Source organism: Pseudopodoces humilis, chromosome 2 (assembly GCF_049639895.1).
Source record: "Pseudopodoces humilis isolate 2021_Gansu_Grassland_sample_001 chromosome 2, ASM4963989v1, whole genome shotgun sequence".
Classification (NCBI taxonomy): Eukaryota; Metazoa; Chordata; class Aves; order Passeriformes; family Paridae; genus Pseudopodoces; species Pseudopodoces humilis.
Window position 1 is genome coordinate 10229550 of NC_142201.1, and position 22369 is coordinate 10251918.

At 36.5% G+C, this 22369-nt stretch overlaps 1 protein-coding gene across 9 annotated transcripts in view; it reads left to right on the plus strand.

Moving 5' to 3' along the window:
* Positions 1–22369, plus strand: part of DMD (dystrophin) — a 1137330-nt gene that overhangs the window by 925431 nt on the left and 189530 nt on the right. For all 9 annotated transcript variants that reach the window (XM_088068904.1, XM_088068916.1, XM_088068923.1 and 6 more), the window contains one exon: positions 19303–19475. In XM_088068904.1, coding sequence (XP_087925030.1) covers positions 19303–19475 — 173 coding nt within the window. The remainder of the gene's footprint in view (positions 1–19302; positions 19476–22369) is intronic.

Sequence of the window (22369 nt, forward strand, 5' to 3'; positions counted from 1 at the left end):
ACAGCTAAATTTGCACTTTCTGAACTTTCTACAGTGAAAAAAGGATTTGATGAAGGCATTTGTTTACTCCATAGTATGTCTTGATGTGATCTTAGATTTAATAACCAAACAGAATCACCTTATAAATAAATTATCTGAAGGCATATTTTTAATAATAAAATACATTATATAATATATAAGCAATATTTATATCGTGTTTAATTATATAATATAAAGTTATTATATTGCATATAATATTATATGTAACATAATAGTTATTAATTATAATGATTAATATGGTAATATGGGTATATTTTTATTTTTCTATTATAATATATAATATAAAGGTCTGTTCCCATTGAAACTAACCATCCAAAGCCCATTTTATTTTGTGAATTGTATGTATTTTTGAAAACATGTCTTCTATTTCAACTTGCATTTTGAATGCATCCTTAAATTGTGAGTGGTAAATTATCAGAAGTTATGAGAAGTGGCTCTAAGCAAATAGTGCCATAGCAATAAAACTATTATACATAACAGAGTTCACAGTTCACAAGCATTTTCAGAAATTCTGAGACCTTTCACACATGAACAGAGCAGGCACATCTTATGCAGAGTAAATCCAACATTTCTTTGCTGTATCAGATTTAATGTGAATATACTTTGAGATTACACAGCACATGAGCAGAGGTTATTCGGGATTTTTGTCTGTGCTGCCCTTGATGAAAGCACTTAGACAACCAAACTGCACTGCATAGTATATACAGGATGTCACTGCGTATTTAATCCAAACAGAAGTGATTTATCCCTGCAAATTGTGGAGAAGAAAAGTGAAAGTGATGTTGTCACATTTACAGGCACAGATTTCACAGTGGAAGTGGAAAATACATTGAAGAAAAAAGCTAGACTAAGGCAACATATTGACTCCCTTTGAATAATATTTCCTTGAGACCAGCAAGTTTTTGAAAACTTCAGGCTGGAAATCTTCAGTTGAATCTTGTGGGAATAAAAAAGATCAGAGGCTTATTTAAAGGAAGAATACTTCAAATGGGAAGGTAGCTGAAATACAGGCAAGAGCAAAATGTGCAGAAATTTCTGCTGTGAGTGACAGCTTTGGTGAGAACTTGAAGTCAACTGCATAGGTTTTGTTTTTTGCAGACCCTAAAAAATGTACTCATGAGTTCATCCTCCCCTGTTGGCTGGGATTAGGGGACCTTTAGGTTGTTTGGGTTATTTTAAAGAGAGTTGAGTGTGTGAGTGTGGTAGGAAAACTTAGGGTTCTTTGTTTTACATCTCCTTTAAGGGCGTAAAGCAACTGCTGCCATTGGAAGGGCTCTTGGGAGCGCTATGGTGGTGGAGAAGCTCTGCTGAACCAGCCCCAGAGATATGTGGCTGAATAAGTCCTGGTGTGGTCTTAGAAACAGCACAAATATCAGACAGAGTTTCCATTTGAGAATTTCTGAGAGAGGCTAGACTTTAGAATAACATCCATCTTTAAGTGTATAAAGGTTATCCTTTTAAAGATGTGTGAAAATCAAGGGATAAATCTCATCAAACTCAACTCTCTTGCGAGGCTAAAACTGCAGCAGGTTATGACATTGTGTTCATAGGTGTAGGAAGATTTTGCTACTCTATGACACAGATGGCTACAGGAATAAAAATTTGGAATGGGATATTCATATAGATGATTTATATATGATAGGTTTTTGTAGATAAGGAAGTTTGAGAGAAAAAAAAATTCCAAAAATTTGTCTAAGAGTTGTCTAAGACCCTATGGCAGCAGGGCCTAGGGGTCATGGTCGATTATCTTCGAGGTCCCCTTGCAAACCAAACCATTAAAGCATTAAAGTAATGAAAGTAGATATGAAAAATTTTGGAAGGCCAAGCCCAGACTGATGGGAGTAGTTGTCAGTGTTGAGTTTTGCTAAAGTGAGGACAACTAATGTGTGATTAATATATCTTAATAATGATCAGGAGCGTGAACAATCCTAGAGTACTTTACACATCACAGGTAGAAGAATCAAGTAAAATACATCAAATCATGCTTTTGCAATGTGTGTCATCTTTTTAAATGAGTCAAATTATGAATTAGCTAGAGGAGGAAAGCAAATAGAATATTTTATGATGCTCTATGTGGGATATTTTATTAATAAATCTTATAGCAATGTGCCTGCTTCTTTCGAACATGCAATTTTGAAGTTGCCAGAGTATAACTTACTGCTGATGGTGAAAAGGAACTCTAATTTAAGGAAACATTTTGCATATCAGTTAAAACAATAACCTGATCTTAAACATTTGCTAAGGAGGTAAATTTTATGCTCAGAATTAGGCCCAGGATAGTTGTCAGAGCTTTATTTTAAAATAATTGAAATATGTGTAAAAGTTTCATGTTGTGAAAAAAATTAAAACAGGAGCATGGATAATCCAAATTAAGAAGAATGAGCAAGATGAAACTCTCTGATCCAAGGCAGGAACATATCACACTGGACATTTATAAAGTAGAAAGCTTTCTTCTCCCATCTGTACAAGGCTTTCTTAAATTTATTTCCATACACATATATTTTTTTAAACTGTGCTTGCTAAAAGTTAATGTTCTTGTTATTCTTTTTTCTACCTGTCAGCTATGGTGTCAGAAACGCTATGTTTTTTCTGTTTTGTATAAGTAAATAAATATACCAAATGGTCTTCAGGACAGATTGCTAAGATTCAACATCAACACTAAATGTTCTTTTGAACATTTTAATGAAGTTTAAAATGAATCTTGCATTTCCAATAAGAAATCTTGCAGAGAAGAAAAAGTCCAAAAGCAAGTGTAAAATTGTTGCTGAAGCTAGTACATGTTAGTAATTAAAAAAGACAGTTGGTTGCCTTTTTCATTTCTGTTTTTTTAAGCTTAAGAACCCACTCCTGCTGTGCAGAGTTAGAAGTCCATCCTGATACCTCTTTTGTCATCAGTACTTTTGCATGCACATAAAGACAGAGATTTAACTATTTGAGGCTGCTGGAAGGGCACAGGGCCCCAGATGTACATAGATGAAGTGCCTTGTAAGCAATAATTTCTTATATCCTTGTCATATAGAGCTAAGCCTACTTTAGACAATGAAGTAAGCTAAGTGATTTAGGTGCTGACCTCCATTTATTATCTGCAGCCTTACTTGGATTTTTGGGGGGGATTTATATGCATTTAGGGTTTTTTTATCTTGAATATAGTTTCTTTTCTCCATAGGTGACAAACCCCAAGGATTGCTAACAAATGCAGTTTCTCGTAACTCCCTTCTCTCTTCAATTATCCTGAATAAAATACATTGAATTAATTTTCTGTTTTCCTAATTATTTTTTCAATTCCATCCCCAAAGAGATACAAAGAAAAATTAGTTTTTGCTGTGTTACTTAAGTGTGTAACTGCTATTGAACAGTAGCAAACAAAGTGGTCTGAGCAAGTGTGTATAAAAAAGTAGGATTAATAGTGGTAGGCTTTTAAAAGATCAAAACTTGACAAGACAAAATTGGTTATTTGACAGTTACAGAATTGGCAATTAAAAAGAACACAGTAAGTATCTTACTTCTGAAGGCAGGAACATGCACTGCTGTTTGATTAAAGCTGGCTTGTAGACTTTATTCTTCATTCAGCCCTTGCCACTTCGTATAGAAAGGTCCACAAAAGAAATAGCTATCCACTGAAGTTTGAAGGGTGAAGCAAGATGGAAGAAGAATTGTTTACAGTGAAACAAGAGGTCAGCAGAAGCTAAGCGGTTCTGTTGTGAAACAAAAAGAAATTAAATATCAGGAACAAATTACCAGACAAGGTCTTACCAAGCTGTAAATAAATTTTCTTTTTATAAAGGTGGTAATTGTTTGCTTATAGCATAGAATTTTTCTGGTTGTTTTATGCTGTGATGGCACATAACAAGCTTAATCTAATTTGCTTTTTGCCTCTCTCTCTGGTGAGAGAAAAGTGAATTTACTGGTGTGCTGAGCTGTGGATTATATTGTCCAAAGGAGTACTTTTGGATGTTTCAGTGTTTTGCTTTATTTCTTCATTAATTCTAATCTTTCTTCTTCATTCCTGTAGATATAGTAGACATCCACTACAACATCTTTGTTTCCCAGCCACTAGTGCTGGCCCAGAGACACCCCATCCACACTCACAGTGGGGGTGTGCAGTCCAACCCCTCCCTTTGGTGACCTGAGGGGTGACAGCCCCAACCTGGCCTGGCCTGCCTGTCCCTCCTGAACTGCCTGGAGCCCCCACCCCAGAACTCCAACCCTGGCACTTAAACTTAGTGGGAAAAAATCCACAAAACAGTGGTACCAGGAACAAAATAGCTCTGCCTATCTCAGATTATAGGCTTGAGAGCTCATTAAGGTAGAAATTATTTTCTCTCTCAGTTATGTTTCCTTAGGAAATTATTGGAAAATCACTGAGAAAAAAAACTTAAGAACATCTTCACTGCAACTTATCAGAAACAATCATACCAAAAACCCCAACAATATCCATTTCTATTTGTGCTTGCATCTTTCTGAAAGGAATTTTCCTTTTTTCGGTGAGACAGGGATGGCCAAACTTCTCTTCATGAGCAGTTGCAGGAAGGCATGCTGATGAAATGGAGGTGTTCCTGACACAACATCCTCAGTGATCTTCATTTTCTGTTTTTATAAATTCCAGAAAATTTTATTAATGTTTAATGAACGCCATGAGCCCAACACGATGCCTGTCTTAATCATTAAATATTCCAAGTTCAGATCTCTGTTATAGGGACATGTAACTGCAGTCGCAATTTACATATTAGTAGTAATTTTAACATTTTTCTCGATCACAGGTGAAAGAAATCTCACTAATGAAACAAATCAGTGTCTCTTGCTGTTTATTTGGTTTGTAGAAGATGAAAAGTTGTAAAAATTAAACAGTTCTGCAGAATTCTTCAGATTTATTTTTTTTTCAGAGATTATTATTAAAGGAAATTTGAAGTATGTACCCTTTCCAAGTCAGTCATTCATAAAATGTTCCTATTTCATTCTGGATGGGACTTTCAAGTAGAACTTCAAGTGAAACTCAGAGAACAGTAGTTTCCAGTTCTGAGGTACCCCAAAAGAATCAGTTAAAAAGAACTGAGTAGTACACAATAGTCTAGTAATTTCCCTCTCTTCTTTTTAGGTTGTGTTTTGTGTTGGTTTTTTGGTCTCCTTTTTTTTTTTTTTTTTCTTTTTTTTTAAATATATTCTAGCAATCAGTAATAAGTTAAAAAATAAAGTAGTGGTAATTTTAGTTAACTTTTTAAAAGAAAGATCTGCATGAATCTTGGCTTTTTACATAGGGTAAAACTGAGCCATTGACTTGCTAGCTGTCAGGGTGCTCTTTGTAATTTTCAGGAAGGAACTAAAAGTAAAACGCCTTAGGTTAATTCCAAGTCAAAGGGAATTTCAAAAGTCTAGCTTTTTCTTGAAACAAAGTTGCTGAGGTTTTACCACTCATTGCCAGAAATCATTCTAATACTGTAACTGCAGCATTCTGATTGCTATATATATTTCCTCATGACTTTTAGGGAATGCAGTCACATAAAAATGTTGACATTAAATAACTGAGAAACAGTATTAGGCTAATTGTACTCTTTAACTAAAGATGACATGAAAAGTCAGATTATACAGAACAATAAATGTACAGTAGACTAAAGTCTTTATTGTGCCTGTTTTGAGAGAAACCTGCAATGGAATTTATAGAAGTTTATTTTCTATTTTAAAGGAATTAGACCCAAGACTTTTCTGGGTTATCCAGGGATAAAAGAGATCTCCTTGGTTTAAGCTGGCATTGCCCTGCAGGAGACCTGAAGGATGACTTGCACAGGACCTGATGGTGTTCTCCTCTGTAATAGGCAGCCTACAGCTGCCACATCCAGGGACAGCTCAAGTTTTGGAGTTACTACAAAGGTAGAATGGCACATATTGCAATAGCAGGCAAGTGCCTCTTCTAAAGCAAGCCTTTTGTGTTGGGGGGAGTTTGGCAGACAGATTTAACCTGAGGGACTGGTATGAACAGCAGGGGAAAGTTGTTCCATCCAGTTTCACAGTTCTTCAAGGAACTCTCTTTTTTGCCACAGAAGCTTGGCTTGACTGTTTAGTGCCCATCAAACATTTTTCTTCCTGCTCTTGTATCCTTTTGAGCATACCCTTAATCCTTCTGATTTGATAGCTGTCACAACAGAGATTAAAGCAGCACTGATTGATAGAAAGTTAATCATGGGCAATGGTTACTTTTCCATCCCTGAATTTGGGATGCTGTCTTGAGGTTTTAGGGATCACCTGCTGTTGTTAGTAAATCAGTGCAGGCTGTGCTTCAAAGCTCACATGCCATCTGATAGAGCTTGGTGTTGTGCTGAACAGACTGTGTGTGTCTGATTCTCAGAATTAACTGTGACAGCAAGATCATTTTGGCAGATGGTTGCTGTGGCATGAGAATAGGTATATTTGGAAGATGATGGTGTTATTCTATTTCCTGATGATCATACCTTTGCTTATGGAAAAGATTTTCCTTTGGCCTGGTTTTGTTTTTTTGTTTTTTCATATGCAAATATATGAATTGTAAAGTCATTCCTTGGTTGTTTTTTTCTTTTTTTCATTTCCTTTAAGATAACTTCTGCATACCAAGCATGTCCTTTGGCAAGTAAATGAATGTACAAAGAGGAAATGTAAAACGTTTGCCATATTTCCTTTTTCATCAGCTCCTAAAATTTCCTCCTACAGACTATTTTATTTCATTTTGTTTCTTATAAGGCTCCATTCCCTTGAGATATTGTTTAAGCAGCAACTCATGTCTGTCCTCACTTGCGTGTGCCTTGGGCAAACAGACGCAATTGCTGAGTAACAGGCATCAGAACTCTGAGTGTCAGTGTTTGGTTTTCAGGCTTTCAGCAAGATTGCAAAGGGAACACAAAGCTCCACTGGGAAACTGAGCATCAGTATTTCATTTAGTGGTACCGGTAGATTATGAAGCACTGTGTGTGAAGCGGGTTTTTTTTCAGTAAACTGTGGAAAGAGAATTCGGAATTTTCTGTATTACCAAGTCAAATGTATAGAAGCTGTTTGAAGATTACAGACAAATTCTCAGATCTGAATTTCAGATCAACCTTTTTTTTTTTTTTCTTAATTTTATAAAATATACTTTGGTAAATGAGGTGAGATAAATAAGAAAGTTGCCTTTTCCAATAAGCTCCTCTCTTAAGAGGTCTATCAGTCATGAAGTTTTCTCATGGTTAAGAGAGGAAGGTAAGCTTTTCACTGTATAGACAGAAGGTTTTATACTAATATTAATCAGCTCAATTTCAGTTTAACACAATGGGCATTACAGATAAAAACAAATCCTTTGAAAGGAAGTTTTAATCTCACTGAGTCTGACCACTGAATGAGTGCATGATGCAGATGCATTATTATCCCATGTTCAGTGAGTATTTACTGAATAGTGACATTACTCTGTCAGTTATGAATAGGTCTATGCCATGAGAATTCTTTCTACACAAAATTGATTATATGTCAAATATGTACAGATAGAAGATAATAAATGGCATTACACTGAATAGCATAATGGTGACTATTGCTAAGAATACCTTGAGGGATTTTACATTCATCCTTTTTCAGCCATAGTTGCCTAATTTCATCTTTTAAATCTCTGGGATTTCTTATGCTCATTCCACTGGGTATGAAACTTCATAAACTACTTCTGGGATATAAATTATATTTTTACCTAATCTCTCTCTCTCTCCCCCCTCACCTCAAGCCTGGAATTCCTGTTATTAGGAATTCATATGCAGGTATTAGCATACAATTGTTATAGGAATTATTTTATATCACTCCTAATAAGATAGGAAATGTATATTTTTTTTAAAAATACAGAACATATCATGTGTCTCTTCTTCTGTGCTTAGTTTTCTGGGCTTAAAATCCATACATAGGTCTTTTTAATTCTCTCATGAAAGCAGTAATGATACTTCAAAGAGGATTATAGGAAAAAAAGATATCATATTTCCATGGGGAACATGTAGCTTCTGGGTTTGTTTCTGTGAGCAAACTGTACTCCGTGACACAAAGGGAGAAATTATCCCTCTGTGATCACTCTCATATTACACAGGAACTTAGATACCCCTGTTATCATTTCCTCACATTCTTCTTCATTCACTTTTTTATGTACAAAAGTCTTTTAAATTAGTGGGTGTTAAAATTTTCAGAGTTTTCTAAAAATCAGAACATGATATAGTGCAATAGACAACTTGGTGAGAACAGTAATTGCTGGGGATGCAATGTGAAGGAAGCTACAAAGTTGCTTTATATGCAGAGTAGAAATAGTTGGTATTAATCCCAAGGGAATGCAAAGTAAGTTTTTTATCTAAAAATGATGCTTCTTTCTCTCAGCTTGATGCACATAGATGTGAGGATTAATGAATGTGTGCATTGTGTTTATGTGGCCAGGTTTTTGTAGCCAGGGAGTTATAAGGTGGCTTCTGTAAGGGTCAATTTAGGTTAGAGATAAGGAATAATTTTTTTACAGTGAGGGTGTTAAAACACTGGGAAAAGTTGCCCTGAGAGGTGTTGGAAGCCCCATGCCTGGAAACGTTCAGGGTAAGGCTTAACAGGGCTCTGAGCATCCTCTTGTAGTTGAAGATACCTCTGCTCATTGCACAGGGGTTGGACTAGGTGGTTGTCAAAGGTATCTTAAAACCATTATATGATGTTATGAAAGAGTGGGAGGATGACATTTTAAGAGCTGAATTTATGAATTTATATTAATCTTATTTGACTGATAATAAATTAAATTAATTTTCCCTAGCCATGTCTGTTTTACCCATGGTAACTGGCGAGTGATCTCTCCCTGTCCTTACCTTCATCCATGAGCCTTTTGTTTTATCTTCTCCCCTCAACCAGCTGAGGAGGGCACCTGGAATCCAGCAGGGGTCAACCCACCACAGTGTGCATAAACAGGATGAATTTTTTTCAGAAATAAAGTACGGGGCTAGTTTGTTTGTTTGTTTGTTTGTTATTAATGTGTGTTGTTTTTGTTCTGATTGAATCTGAAGAGAATCTGGAGAGGACAATTTTCAGATGACAATAGTCCTGTCTAAACTGAATTCATCCTGCTTCTGCCTCCTGTCAGCAGGGTTCATAGAAAAGTGGGCATTGTCGGTATCTTTGGGTGTGTCACATGAATGCCACTCAGAAGCCTCTTATAAATACAGTTGCTGCAAAAGCTGCTGTGGGAGTAAAACAGTTATGGCAAGCCAGGTTTCCACAATGTGTCTTTTCCATTTAATTTTCTTTTTCATTAAAATATGACTTTTTCTTTGGAGAAGTAGTTAGCATTTATTATGAACAATGAACTGACAGCCGTTTTTTTTGTCACAATCTGAAATGTTTTTGACAGTCATTTCCAAGATTGCCTGTGGTACCATGCAGTGTTCTTCAGCACAGTTTTTAGCTTTGGGTGGTATAACTAATGTGGCTGGACTGCATGTTTAAACAAAGTCTTCAGCTTTCTGAAATACTTAAGCTCTGCTTCCAAGTGTATTCCTGAATTTTATGAACATGTGAGACCTTAGGTTATTTTATGAACTGTTTACTGAAGAAGTATCTCTCAGACATATATTTGTGTCACATTTAATGTATTGTTGAGACCAATGACAAAAACATATCCAAAATTTCTGGATATGAGAGTGACTTTGATGTGATTAGCAGTGTAGTCAAGTACTTGCAGTGTTCTGTGTCAGCAATTTATAAAGTGTTTGATAAGTAATCTTGACTGAAGAGCCATAAAAGCAATTCCAGGGTATAAACCTGGGACTGGATGGCATACTTTGGAGTGACAGTAGGTGAAGAGGCATATTTGATCTCCACAGAAACCTAAGGAGGAGCATATGAATTTCCTGCACTATTTAAGATCTGCCTGATATATTGACTTACTGACAAGAGTTTTCTCTCTTCTGAGAGCATATCTAATTCTTGAGTTCTTTTTTAAGTTTGAAGAGAGAGTCTGATTCTAGATGGGAAGGGTACTTTTTTGTTTGTTTGATTGATTTTTAATGACATATATATTTGCTCTATTACCTCCATTACTGTATGTTCACCTCTGTTCCTTCATTAGTACCAAGTATATTTTATGTTTAAAAGTCTGCATTTCACTTTTCTTACCTTCTTGCCTTGGGGTCTTGGAGCTGGTTTTCTTATCTGCATCTAGGTGAAAACACTTACATGACTTGACCAGCATGACCTCTAAATTTAAAATAATTTAATTTTTTGTTATGACAGTGTAATTATTTCTCCTTTACTGGAGTGAAGGGAAGATAGAAGGAACAAGTATATTTCTTTTCAGTTGGCGGATTTGAAGAACTCAGTGATCCAAATTAATTGTTTGGGTTTTTTTTAGTGTCAAACTGAAAAATATGAACAGAAGTTAATTTTCACCCTCAAGTAACTTGTCTCCTAAAAGAATATGTTAAGATAAAAGTTTATTTCATGTCAGACTTTGATGGTAATATCATTATTTTTTTCAGTGATATTTACCATTTTAACCTGATACCGTGGGAGTAAATGCATCTTGCTAGTAAATACAAGAAATACTAAATACTAAATACTAAATAATTATTTTCATGATGTAAATCTTATTCAGAGACCCCTTGATACAGGAATTCTTTTGAATTTTGCTTTTGATTTCTGGCTGCAGCAAAACATGGTTAGACTGCCACAGGGAGACCAATCAATATGATAGTTAAAGTTGATATTGTTTAAAATATATTCTTTTTCAGGTTCGGAGCTTTTGCCAGTTATTTGTTTATTTCAAGACAGTCAACATGCATTATTAAAGCACCTAAAATAAATCATGCAGAACATGATTCTGGCATGCTTCAGCTTATTCAGAAAAACATAAAGCTATGGAACTTCTTAGAGCTGAAAACTAATGAGGATGGACTTTTCTGTCAAATTCCTCACCAATGCAGCTCTCCAGTACAGCAGCAGTCAGAATGGCTGATTACATTGGAGTGCAGGGCAGCAGCAGCAGTTAACAGCCAGAAAACACTACTTTTAGTTCAGCTGTTGAGTTCGGGGTGTTGACACAGTAGAGGTTAAAGGTGGAAGCCTTGGTGGTGTGGTCAGTGTCGGTGTGAGCAGGCAGCTGAGGATTTGGGGTTCGAGGGTCAGAAGGGAAAGCCCACTGAGAGAGGAGGTGGCATCACTTTCCCCACAGGACCTTGCAGGTGCTGGCAGCTCCTGTGTGCAGCCACCCTGGTCCTGAGCCTTCTGTTACTGTGCCAGCCCTTTTGGCAGCAGCTCCTCAGGGCTGCCTGAGCCCTGTGGCTCTGCCTGTTGTTGCATTTACAGCGGAGTGCATTTACACAGGGAGAGGCCATAAGTGGTAGCTTTGGCCTGCTGGCTTCTCACTGAGTGTTTAAACATGTGGTGCCCCTCACACTGAGCAGGCTTGCAGTTAAAACATCAGCAGCAAGAAAAAACTAACTTTCCTTGTGGCGGTTTAAACCTGGCTCGAGTTAATGAGTGAACTGACCAACACTTGGTGAATTCTGTCTTCCTGTGACAGGAACAGCCAGCATCAGTTGTTAAAGTGATTTTGATAACACTTGACTGCTGCACTGCAGCTTTCTCTGTGGTAACTATACTGGCATTCTGGCTTAAAACCTAGGAAGTCAGAAGATCCTGAGGCCACACTAGCATGACCTGGATTTCCACTGAAAATCAAGATGAAGTGTACTTTTTCCCTTTGTGCTGCCCAAGTGCCTGCCCTTCCTGGCCCTTCCTCAGGACACCTCCAGAAGGGAGGATTTGACGCAAGTAGTGCAGAAGCACTGGAGCTTTTGTCACATTGTCTCTTGCATAATGCCCACCAGGTCCCAATTAACCTGTCCTTGATTATGAACAGTTAATTGTAGTGGATCTTGCATGCTCGCAGAGAGGAACACCTGAAATAGTGTAAATTCCAAGTGAAATCTCATTACCTCTAGAACAATAAAAACTCCTTCTAAAACGAGCCCTAAAGCCATGATAGTTGTTTTTCTTTTTGATGCAGTTTTAATAATGTATAGCATATGAGGCCTCTAATTTCTTATTTATGTTTTGGGTTGCTCTCTTTTAATAAGTTTTTATGTTTTTGTAATTAATTGAGAATCATGTTATGAAACTGGTGCACCAATTATTTTACCTAGACATCAGTGATGTTACCAACAAAAATTTTAAATGTCAGGATATTTTTTTTAAAAAGAAAAGAAGATTGTAAAAATTATTCATGACAGAAAGAATTAGGATAATGATTCAAACAGAAATAATTTCTTTTAAGTATAAAGTGCCTTCAATTTTTTGTTTTAAAAGGATCTGAAAGAGGATTGCATGTGTTTGTGTATTTAGGGAAGGATGAAAGTAAATATGAATATCATTGGTGATAAAATATGAGATACCTTATTGTTACATCTTGGTGTACTGTGAAAAAAATAGACATTTCTGTAGGTACAAATAATTTTTCTTCTAGGACAGGTCATTTATAATTAACAGATATCAGATATTTTTCACTATTGGTTTGTGAAAGAAGAAAAAAAACCTGTCATTTCATCTTTCATAAGATTTTTTTCTTCCCCAGACCTAGAGACAGTTGTGTATTTCAGCCTTTCCAGCTGTGTGTCGTAAAAGAAAATCAGTATTAATTTGAAGTACTGGAATGTCAGCAGAACTAAGAGAGGTAAATGCTTTCCAAACTATGCAACAGGACTTTAGGATCTTGCATGAGTAACTAAGTGGAAGTAAATGTTCCTGCAGAGGAAGATGCTCTTTGTGCTGTTACTGTTTGATCTCTGGAAAGCAGGGAGACGAGAAATTAGACATAGACATGCTGAAAGTAGCAGCATAATTATTTTTCTTCAGAAAGATTGCCAAAAGATTGACAGGGTGAGTGTGCTGACAGCATGTGCAGGTGGAATGGGATCAGACATCCATTGAAGTACGGGGGTTGGGACATGCATTTTTGGTGGGAGCAGACTACTTTCTAAAATCTGGAAAACTCTGCTAGTTTGTAATGGGCCCTACGGTTTTGCTTTCAGAAAATTGTGTGTATGATTTTATGCACATTTATGCTGTTTCCCTCCTACTCACTCAAATCTCAAATACAGATTTCAAAGGCAGATAGCTGAGCCCATTCTTAGACATCTCAGTAGAGGTGGCTGATTTTCTGACACACAGAACACTTGCAACTCCTACTTGAAAAATGTGCTTTGTTTGCTTTGTTGGATTGGTTTGCCTGAAAGAGAATACAGGCTATGTTAGTAAAATACATATTTATATTTTACACCATACAGTAAAAGTTCTTCATTTCTGTGGCTACAAGGAAGTTTTCTTCATTAGTGTAACCTCAGACTAACACGATGTTTCTTTCTACTTAAGGTTTCCATCCTAGTTACAATGACAAATAAAGTAGAGAGTGAAAATAATAATTTCTATTGAAGTCACTATTATCAGAATAGGATGTATTTCACTAGACAAGGATCAAATCCTAAATGCAACTATAAATGCAGAAAGATTTGTTTATTTTATGTATTTATTCATATTTTCATTAATTGTAAATGAAGCAGGGGTTTTCTCAGTCTTCAAAAAACCTATCCAAGAAGACCACATATTCCTTCCAAACACATGGACTTAGCTAATAATTGAGTACAAATTAATTGCTAGAGGTCTAAAAAAACTGATTATTTCACTATCATCAAGGGATAAATACAAGACCTTATGCTATGGGCAAAAAGTCAGTTCTGTGAATAAATATTTGCACACTACAGACAAGTATATGGTCACATGATTGTGTTAGTGCTATTCCAAAGCTGCAGCAGACCAATGTAAAAGAAATCAAGAAGCCCACACAACATTTGCAGTCAGCAAGAGATTGCTGCATCCTTAGATGCACTGTGAAGTCTCTTGCAATCTGAATATAACCTAAATTGAAGGCTCTTTTGCCTGTTTATAAAAAGAATATTTTCTGAAAACAGGGCCCAACTTACTAAAGAAAGCTTTTTTTAATCTTCCGTTAGAAGAAAGTAGCATTTGAATATGAAGTTTGGTCACATCTTTGTTCTGGGACTTGCAGAATTTTAAACCATAACAATGATAGATGCAACTTACACAGATTGCTTTCTTCAGGGCAAAGTTATTCTTTTGGCTTCCATTCATCAACACTTGATTCTCTCTTAGAGGACTAACTCTTACCCTTTTTTATCTTGAAAAATGTGTTGGGAAACCAGAAATGCCTTAATTATGTTCATAAGCTTATCTTCACAATGGAAAAGACCTTTTTATCATTCTTTTTAATCAAGTCATTAGCATGAAACTCAGAGATGTAATCATACCAGACTGGAATTGGGGTCATGCCATAGGCTAGCTGAATGGGAGGCTACTTGGCATGGTGATGTATAGCCATTTCACAACAATGCTTTTAACTCAGTAAGTCTGCCCTTTAATTATATTTTAAATCTCATTTGAGAAGTTTTTATCATTATGTAAATTGTTCAGTGAATGGTGTCATTCTAAGACTCAATAAAAGTTTTGATTATGGACTGGGAGAGAAAATTACTTAAAAGCTTGATGGGGGAATGGGAGCACTAAAAAAAAAAAAAAATATATAAAAGAAAGAAAGAAACTCAAATCCAACAGCCTTAAAAGAACTATGACATTTAAAAGACAGAACTTCCAAGGGACCAGAAATGCCTCGCAAACCAGTAGAAATGCTTCACTGGTTTATTCCATCATTAAACTACATCATAGTATCTTCAGATACAAATGTTCTCTTTCAAAAAAAATACATTTCTTCCTATTCAAATGGTAACAACCAGCTCACAAGGAGAGACTGCCATAAAGCTTAGTGCAAACAGGCCTTCAGTTGCCAAAAACAAAAGAAACCAAACAAATGCACCTTGCGCTGATTCTATCACTCAGGTGCTTACAGTGCATTTGATGTGCTGTGCTGTAGCCCTTAATTCTAAAACTGTAACACTCACAAAACTTTTCCCCTGTCTAGCAGACAGGAGAATAAACTGTGATCCTGAGAATGGTGCCATGTGCATGGATTTCTGTGCCGCCAAAGGTTGCTGGAGAATTCCAGGGCTCTGAAAAATTGTCACAAACTCTTTGAACCCTCCCAGAGAGTTTATGCTTTAGGTAGAATCAGAAATTAAGAGTTGAGAGTTAAATGAAATCAAGTGGGATGATTAATTTGAAATCCAGTTGCTAAACTTCTAAGATGTGCTTTAAAGAGCTACAAATAGAGGCAAACTAGGGTCCTTTAATTTCTTTAAATTATTGCATAATGAATTTTTTTCTACCTTGTATAAAAGATAAATGTTTTGTCAGCTGCACTGCATTGATTTCCATGTTAGTATGACTCATCTGTAGTCCAAGAAATAGAATTAATTCATTCTTTCTAAGACTTCATTTTACTTCCAGACTACCAGTGTAGTAGTATTAGGTATCTGGTATATTGCCAAAATAATGGCAGATTTTGACATGTAGAATGTCCTTTGTATGTCATGTCTATATATTGCATGTAGGATTGGAAGGACATTGGCACTGATTGTTTCTGCTAAGACATCTCAAAGCATATGGAATTCTTGTAGGGCTAGCAGTGCTGTGTGGAAGCTGGCAGAACTTTGAGTGCATTGGATTTTACAGCGACAGCTGAGCTGTGCTTAGCAGGGCTCTGTGTAAATAAAACCCTCAGAGCCACAAATTAATTTCTTCTGCCTAGCAAAAGAATTAGGGCAGTGAGGATCTGTGCTTCCACAGAGAATGGGGGCAGTCATTCCAAGGGGGAAACAACTGAGTTGAGAAAGTGAGAAATACACCCATCCCCTAGCTTCTTGGCAACATTGGCTGTGCTCACCACATTAGTGTACTTCTCTGAAATCATGTGTGGTGGTCTCAAGAGCTCAGGGCAAAAAGTGAAACAGCCAGAGAAACTTTCCTAACCCTGTTTTGCCCAACAAGATTGTCCTCAAGACAAAATGCACGTCATCTCTTTATCACCCTAGTCCTGTATCTAAGTTGCACACTTATTCTATATAATAAAATAATGTAAATACACATTTTTAAATATGTAGAAACCACTAATAACTGTTCATCTAAGTTTCTACAAACAAGTATTATGGTGCATTTTGTCATCTAAATGTATAGTTCATCTGAAAAAGGAGGACTTCATCCATGTCTTAGTTTAGGGCAAATTAGGGAGGAATGCACCTAATGGAGTTGCAGTTCATTCCAGGCAGTTCAGCTCACCCTAAGCAGTAACTTGTGATCAAAAAGATGTTTTTCTTTTTGCTCTCTGCTCTTTTTAAGAGCAGATAGACAATCCTTTTTCAGCACAGACTTATTAATAACAACTGCAGCAAAAACGCAGCATACACTCCAATTGTAAATCAGTATTATACCAGGATTGATTTTTTTATCCTCTGTAGTTTTTTCATGTGTTTGAACACATTTGAAAATATGAAAATGAAATAAATAGTATGTTTAATCCATATGCTATGTTTCTTGGTTAGACATGTAATGACAGTGTACATTTGCAAAGATTTTAGCAATTTTTGAGATGAAATAGCTCTTCCTGCTTTACTGTTGTGAAGAAAAATAATGTAATTTATATTTTGTTTTTAAAACATGGATTTATTTATTTCAAAAAACAAATAAAAGGTGTATAGATCTTTTTCTTATATGTTCTCTGCTTCTCTTAGGATGTGTAAGTGTCACAAAGAAAGGTTCTGAAATGCACCAACCTAAATGGAGCAAATATCGTTGTTGTTGTCTTGCTTCTTTGTCAGTGTAGGCTTCCTGCATAGCTGAAATAAACTACTTCTGCAAGCATTAGAAGAAATACACAAGTAATTTGGAATAAGGAAAACTTGTTCTTGAATATTAAGCTTTTGATAAGAATACTTTACTTTTCATGTTCATTGCCCACTCAACTGTCCAGATGTGTTGTGATACTATGTAGTGTTCTGAAATTAAAAAGAATGTGGTTTGCTTTTATTTTCAGAATTATGTGTGTGTCTGGAGAAAGACATAAAATGTGTAGACCATAAGATACATTTTCTAAACACACGAAAAATGTGGAAAGATTTTTTTTTCTTAAATTTTGTCTTATATAATGCTATAAGTATATGTGCAGTAAAACACCAAGAATACATAGATTTGACAGTTTCTTACTGTGAATAGTTATTGGACATGTTTCATGGCACATGTTCTTGCCAAGGCAAAGGAACTAGTTTGTAAGTTCAATGTTTCCATCACTACCCTGAAAACCAAGAATTTTGTGCAACAGGTAATGTATGAATGTAATTATTTTGTCCAATAACAGACTTATTGTTTATTAAATGTAGGAGGACCTTAGAACTATACAGACATTAACAGTTAACTTTTTTATTGTAAACTTTATCCTTTCTTACACATTGATTCAGATGTTTACATCAGTATTGTTATGCTTAGCCCAGTTTAAATAATTTCTCCAAATATTATTCAAATTAAAATTAAACATGGAAGGAAGAAATTTGGTGATAGAGTATTCTTCATTCAAACAAAGAAAAATGAAGTATCACAGCTGGAAGTTCAAGCTAGCAACATTCAGTCTTAAAATAAAATACAAATTTTCAAGTAAGGCCATTGTTACCTACAATATTGTACATTTTTATGTACCTTAATGATGCTATGTTTAAAAATATAAATTACCTGAACAACATTAAATAAATACAATGTTTATAATGCAGTTGTATTCTTCAGAGTTACCTCTGATGTACATCAAACTCATTCCTAGGTACTTTACTGCTGTAAAGTACCAATTTGTGTACAAAATCTGTACCAAAGATTGCTAGCCCACCTTAAAACTTCCCCAAATTATTATCCTAGCCATTGCTGTGACAGGTATCCAGTTAAGGATATTTGGAACAGCAGTAAGTGAACAAGGACAGTCTACTCATGATTCAGTGCAGCTAACATTGCACTTAAAATATCAAATAAAACCAATTCAATTAAGAACACACCAAGTAGACAGATTGTGTGCTCCCCTCTTTCAAAGTCATTCTTCTGAAGAAAATTGCAACAGATTTCCATTGGGGACTATCTGTGATGCTGAGTTAATACTGGGTCTTGTTCTCAAATGCCATAAATCATCTCCTCTTCCCCACTTTATGTCTAGCACTCCCATTTCAGGCAGCAAGAAACCACCACCAGAAATCAGTGCTCCAGCATCACAGGAGAAAATGTGGAGCTTTATTCACTGTTCGTGATTTCTTTGTGTCTTTGTGTGCTTCTTTGTTTGAAAGTAGAAGTACTTTTGTGCAGATATGGCTGCATATAAAGTTCGTGTACGCTCATTCATGTATGTGTTGAAATTATTATCACTATTATTTTTATTCCATTTAATGACCTTGATTCAACCACTGTTCTCTGCAAATGAATCTGACCTTGTAGAGCTGCAGCATGCAAACGTCTTGGGGAAGGGCAGCCAGCGTACAAAGGCTGCATTGAGTGTGTGGGCAGGCAGGAATGCTGGTACCAGGCAGCTCTCTAAAGAATGTTCTTTTGGCAGAAACAGCCGTGCTAAAAATGAGGGGGAAAAAATGAATTCAAAATTTAGAGCTGGCCTGCAGTTACGAGGCGATAAGAAAAGTTGGCTGTTCAACACGAGCTGCCAGTTGCATATTCTAGGTCCTTGCTATTCTCAGGCCCTCCTACAGCCATGGCCCCAACCAGTGTTTTGATACAGCACAAAGTGGCTGTTTATTGCTATTGACTGCTGAGGCCTGTGCTCCAAAATGCGTTCTGTCAACAGAATGTAAGTGAACTTGGCATTTTAAAGCCCGGCTGCTGCAGACGCCTAGATTTCTTGGACTTGCCATGCAGCAGGACCGGTGTTGCAGTCCCCAGCTCAAACTGAAAATGTTGCACAGGAAGACGTATCATGTGAAGGTCAGACTTACCTGAGATCCTGAGGATTTTGTGTTTCTTTGTTTTTCCCTCATCAGCACAGTAAATATATCCTGTCCTTCCTTTTTTGCTGTCAAAGGCTACACCTTTAGCTTTCTAAATTTTGTTCAGTATGCTCCCTATGGGAAATAAAGGTCCTATTCAATGAAATGGCCTTCATGTGGAAGGGAAACATGACTTTGTATACAGGACATGATATTGCTGTAAAAGGAGTAATCAAAACCTGTGCTCTGTGTTGCACTGAGGATTTTTTAACTCTTTTGAATAATCATAGTTTCTGTGATTTTTTTAAGAAGTCGGATATATTGTTTTCTATTGCTTCCATAGGAACTACAGGCAGAAATTGATGCTCACACTGACATCTTTCACAACCTGGATGAAAATGGGCAGAAAATCCTGAGGTCCCTGGAAGGCTCTGAGGATGCAACCCTGCTGCAGAGACGTCTGGAGAACATGAACCTCAGATGGAGTGAACTTAGGAAGAAATCTCTAAACATTAGGTAGGACCTGAACCTAAGCAAAAGCCTGCCATTAGTTTATTAGATGGAATGCTACAATTTGCAAGTAAAAATATTTAATTTTGTTTCTGTTAGCACTGGTTTTGTCTATTTTGAAATTATTTGTGCTACTTTAGATGTTGGCTTAACTTTGTAAGAATGATTAGGTTTTTTGTGTGAAAATGATAGTAGAGGATTAGGATTTGAGGCATATGATGAAGTTTTGTAATTACAGAAAGAAAGATTACCACAGTAACAGTACTCCCTCTAAATGTGGGCTTTTTCTAGAACTGGGTATGACTTATCAGTGAGTCATGAAAGAAAGTGATTAAATAACCAATATTTATGATAAGCTTTATTTTAAAGACTGTTATTTCCTGTGCAAAACTAAAAATATGCTTACAAATGAGAAGGCAAATTATTTAAGATTTTAACTGTTGTCAGGAGAGTGGACAGAATTGCTAAATAAAATCTTGGGGTAAAAAAATCCATAGGTTTCCTCATGAGAGGAAACACTTTTGTTTGCAAGGAGATGTATAATAAATGGTGACACTACAAATTATGAAGTGGTCATTCAGGCTTCAATGGACTGAAAGTTTCATTTCAAAAGAAATTGTCCAGGAAGCTTTTCTTCAAAAGTACAGCTTCTGCAATAGGCAACCCAGCTCAGTTGCACTCAGTCTTGGGCATTTTTTCATTTTCTTGCTTGTTGTGTGTTGGTGGTAGTTCAGAGGGCAGCAAAAGACAGAAGTGTTTTCCAAAGTAATGTATGAAATATTAGCTTTTTTCAGCTCAGGTCCTGAGGGAGGCCAGGCTGTGTAATGACAAAAAACCATCTCAGTATCATCAATCATTAAAAATAAATGAAGACTGTGATGTTGAAAAGATATTAGTAACTAAAGAAAAAGAGACATAGTCCTCCTTTTTTTTTTCCTTCTGAGGAACAAAAGAGGAAGAATAAAACCCTTCAAAGTGTCTGAGATTTTTTTGTTCGCATGCATTTTGCCTATGAGCTTGCTCAAATACAGTGATTTTTGAGATAAAAATAAATAGTCAGTTGCCCAAATATCAGTAATTAAATATATGGGACCTTCTGTCTCATTTTTTGCAGTTTAATGTCTTGCTGTCATTAATTGAGTCAGAAGCACTAAACCCCAGTTATAGCAAAGTGACTTCCTGAATTGCACATTCAAAGCAACAAACCTCCCCTCTAAAATCTGTGCTTCCAATAAAAGGCTTAAGGTCTTCAACAACTTATTGGTTAGGATAAGAAACAATTCTTGAATTCTCAGACATTCAGATTAAGTGTTGCTTGCCACCAGACTAAATGAAAAGGTTCTTCCCAGTCTGCCTGGTTGGAGCTCTTTCTACCCATAGCACAGAATGGAATATATTTCATTATAACTAGCAACACTTACACAGAAGAGGGATTAGAGAAGACAGATGAAGTGTTCTCCAGACATCAGTCCCAGAAGTTTCTTTATTTAGTGTAATTTTTATTCTGCTGGAAGAGAAGACTCCTGCCATGAATCAACTCGGATGGGCATTCTTTTCTAAATGCATCAGATAAAATAATAGATAGTAGATATTAAAGAGAAGCCAAGCTTTTCTCCATTCCTCCCTTTCTTTCATCCTGATATGTCAGCACAATTTGTCCTAATAAACACTTGCTTTCTTATAAATATATTTTCAAAACTGTTTTATTATTACCTTTTTTGTCTGCACATCCTGGACACAGTCATAAATATATGAGTTTATGCATAAAATGTACACTGGTGTGTGCATGCATAAACATATATTCCTGAAGATGAAGGAACAGCAGAACAAGACAGGTTCTGGAAAATAAAAACCATCTAACTTGGGAAGGTCAGAGCACAGCAGCAGTAACAAAACCCCTTCAGGTGACTCTTTTTGAATTTTTGACTTGTAAAGCCAGACCTGGGGAAGCAGGGAAGAAGTGTTTGCCTTCATTTGCTGCCCTTCTTCAGAAGAGGTGGAAGCTTGCCTATTCCAAGACAAACATGAGACAAGGGAATTAGCCTGAATCAGAAACTTGGCTCCTTGACTGTCTCCTGTCCTAAAATCCTGTGGTCCTTTTTCTGGTTGTCACCTCCTGCAGCTCTCCCTAAATAAAAAATAATAAAAAGCTTCTCTCCCCATTGTTACTTCCAGAGGTATCACAGAATGAAAGAATGGTTTGTGTTGGCAGGGACTGTGATCGTCCACTGCCAGCCTCCCTGCCATGGGCAAGGACACGTTCAGGTTGCTCAAAGCTACACCCAGCCTGGCCTTGAGCACTTCCAGGGCTGGGGAATCCACAACTTCTCTGGACAATATGTTCTAGTGCCTCACCACCCTCACTGTAAATAATTTATTATGTATAAACATATATATAACCTAATCTTTTAGCATGCAGGGCCTTCTCTAGATTTCACTGCCTGCAGGACTGGCCTCCCCCTGCTGTGATGCCGTCTTGCCCCTGCTCCCAGATGCTCTGTGAGAGAAGTGATCAAAAGCCCTGATCTGTGTGTGTCCTTCACATGTAGCATTTAAGTTTGAAAAAAGAGATTTTCCATTAGCTCACATACTTTGAGAGCAGCTGAATTTTCTGTCAGCGTGTGGCTGATCTGTCCCTTTCCTTTCTTTCCTTGCCACTTTAATTACCTGATGTAAGAGGCTGGAAAGAAGACAGGATTCATAGAGCATTTCAGAGAAATGCATCTGTCCCTACCTCCAGCAATTCCTCATTTCCGTATCCAAACCAATAAGGTTTGCAAAAATGCTGAGTCCATACTTTTCACGTTTCTTTAAAGAGCATTATCTATAAGGTATAGGAGTAGAATTCTTGGCATCAGAAGAGAATGATTTTATGTGAAATCACTGTAGAACAAGATAAA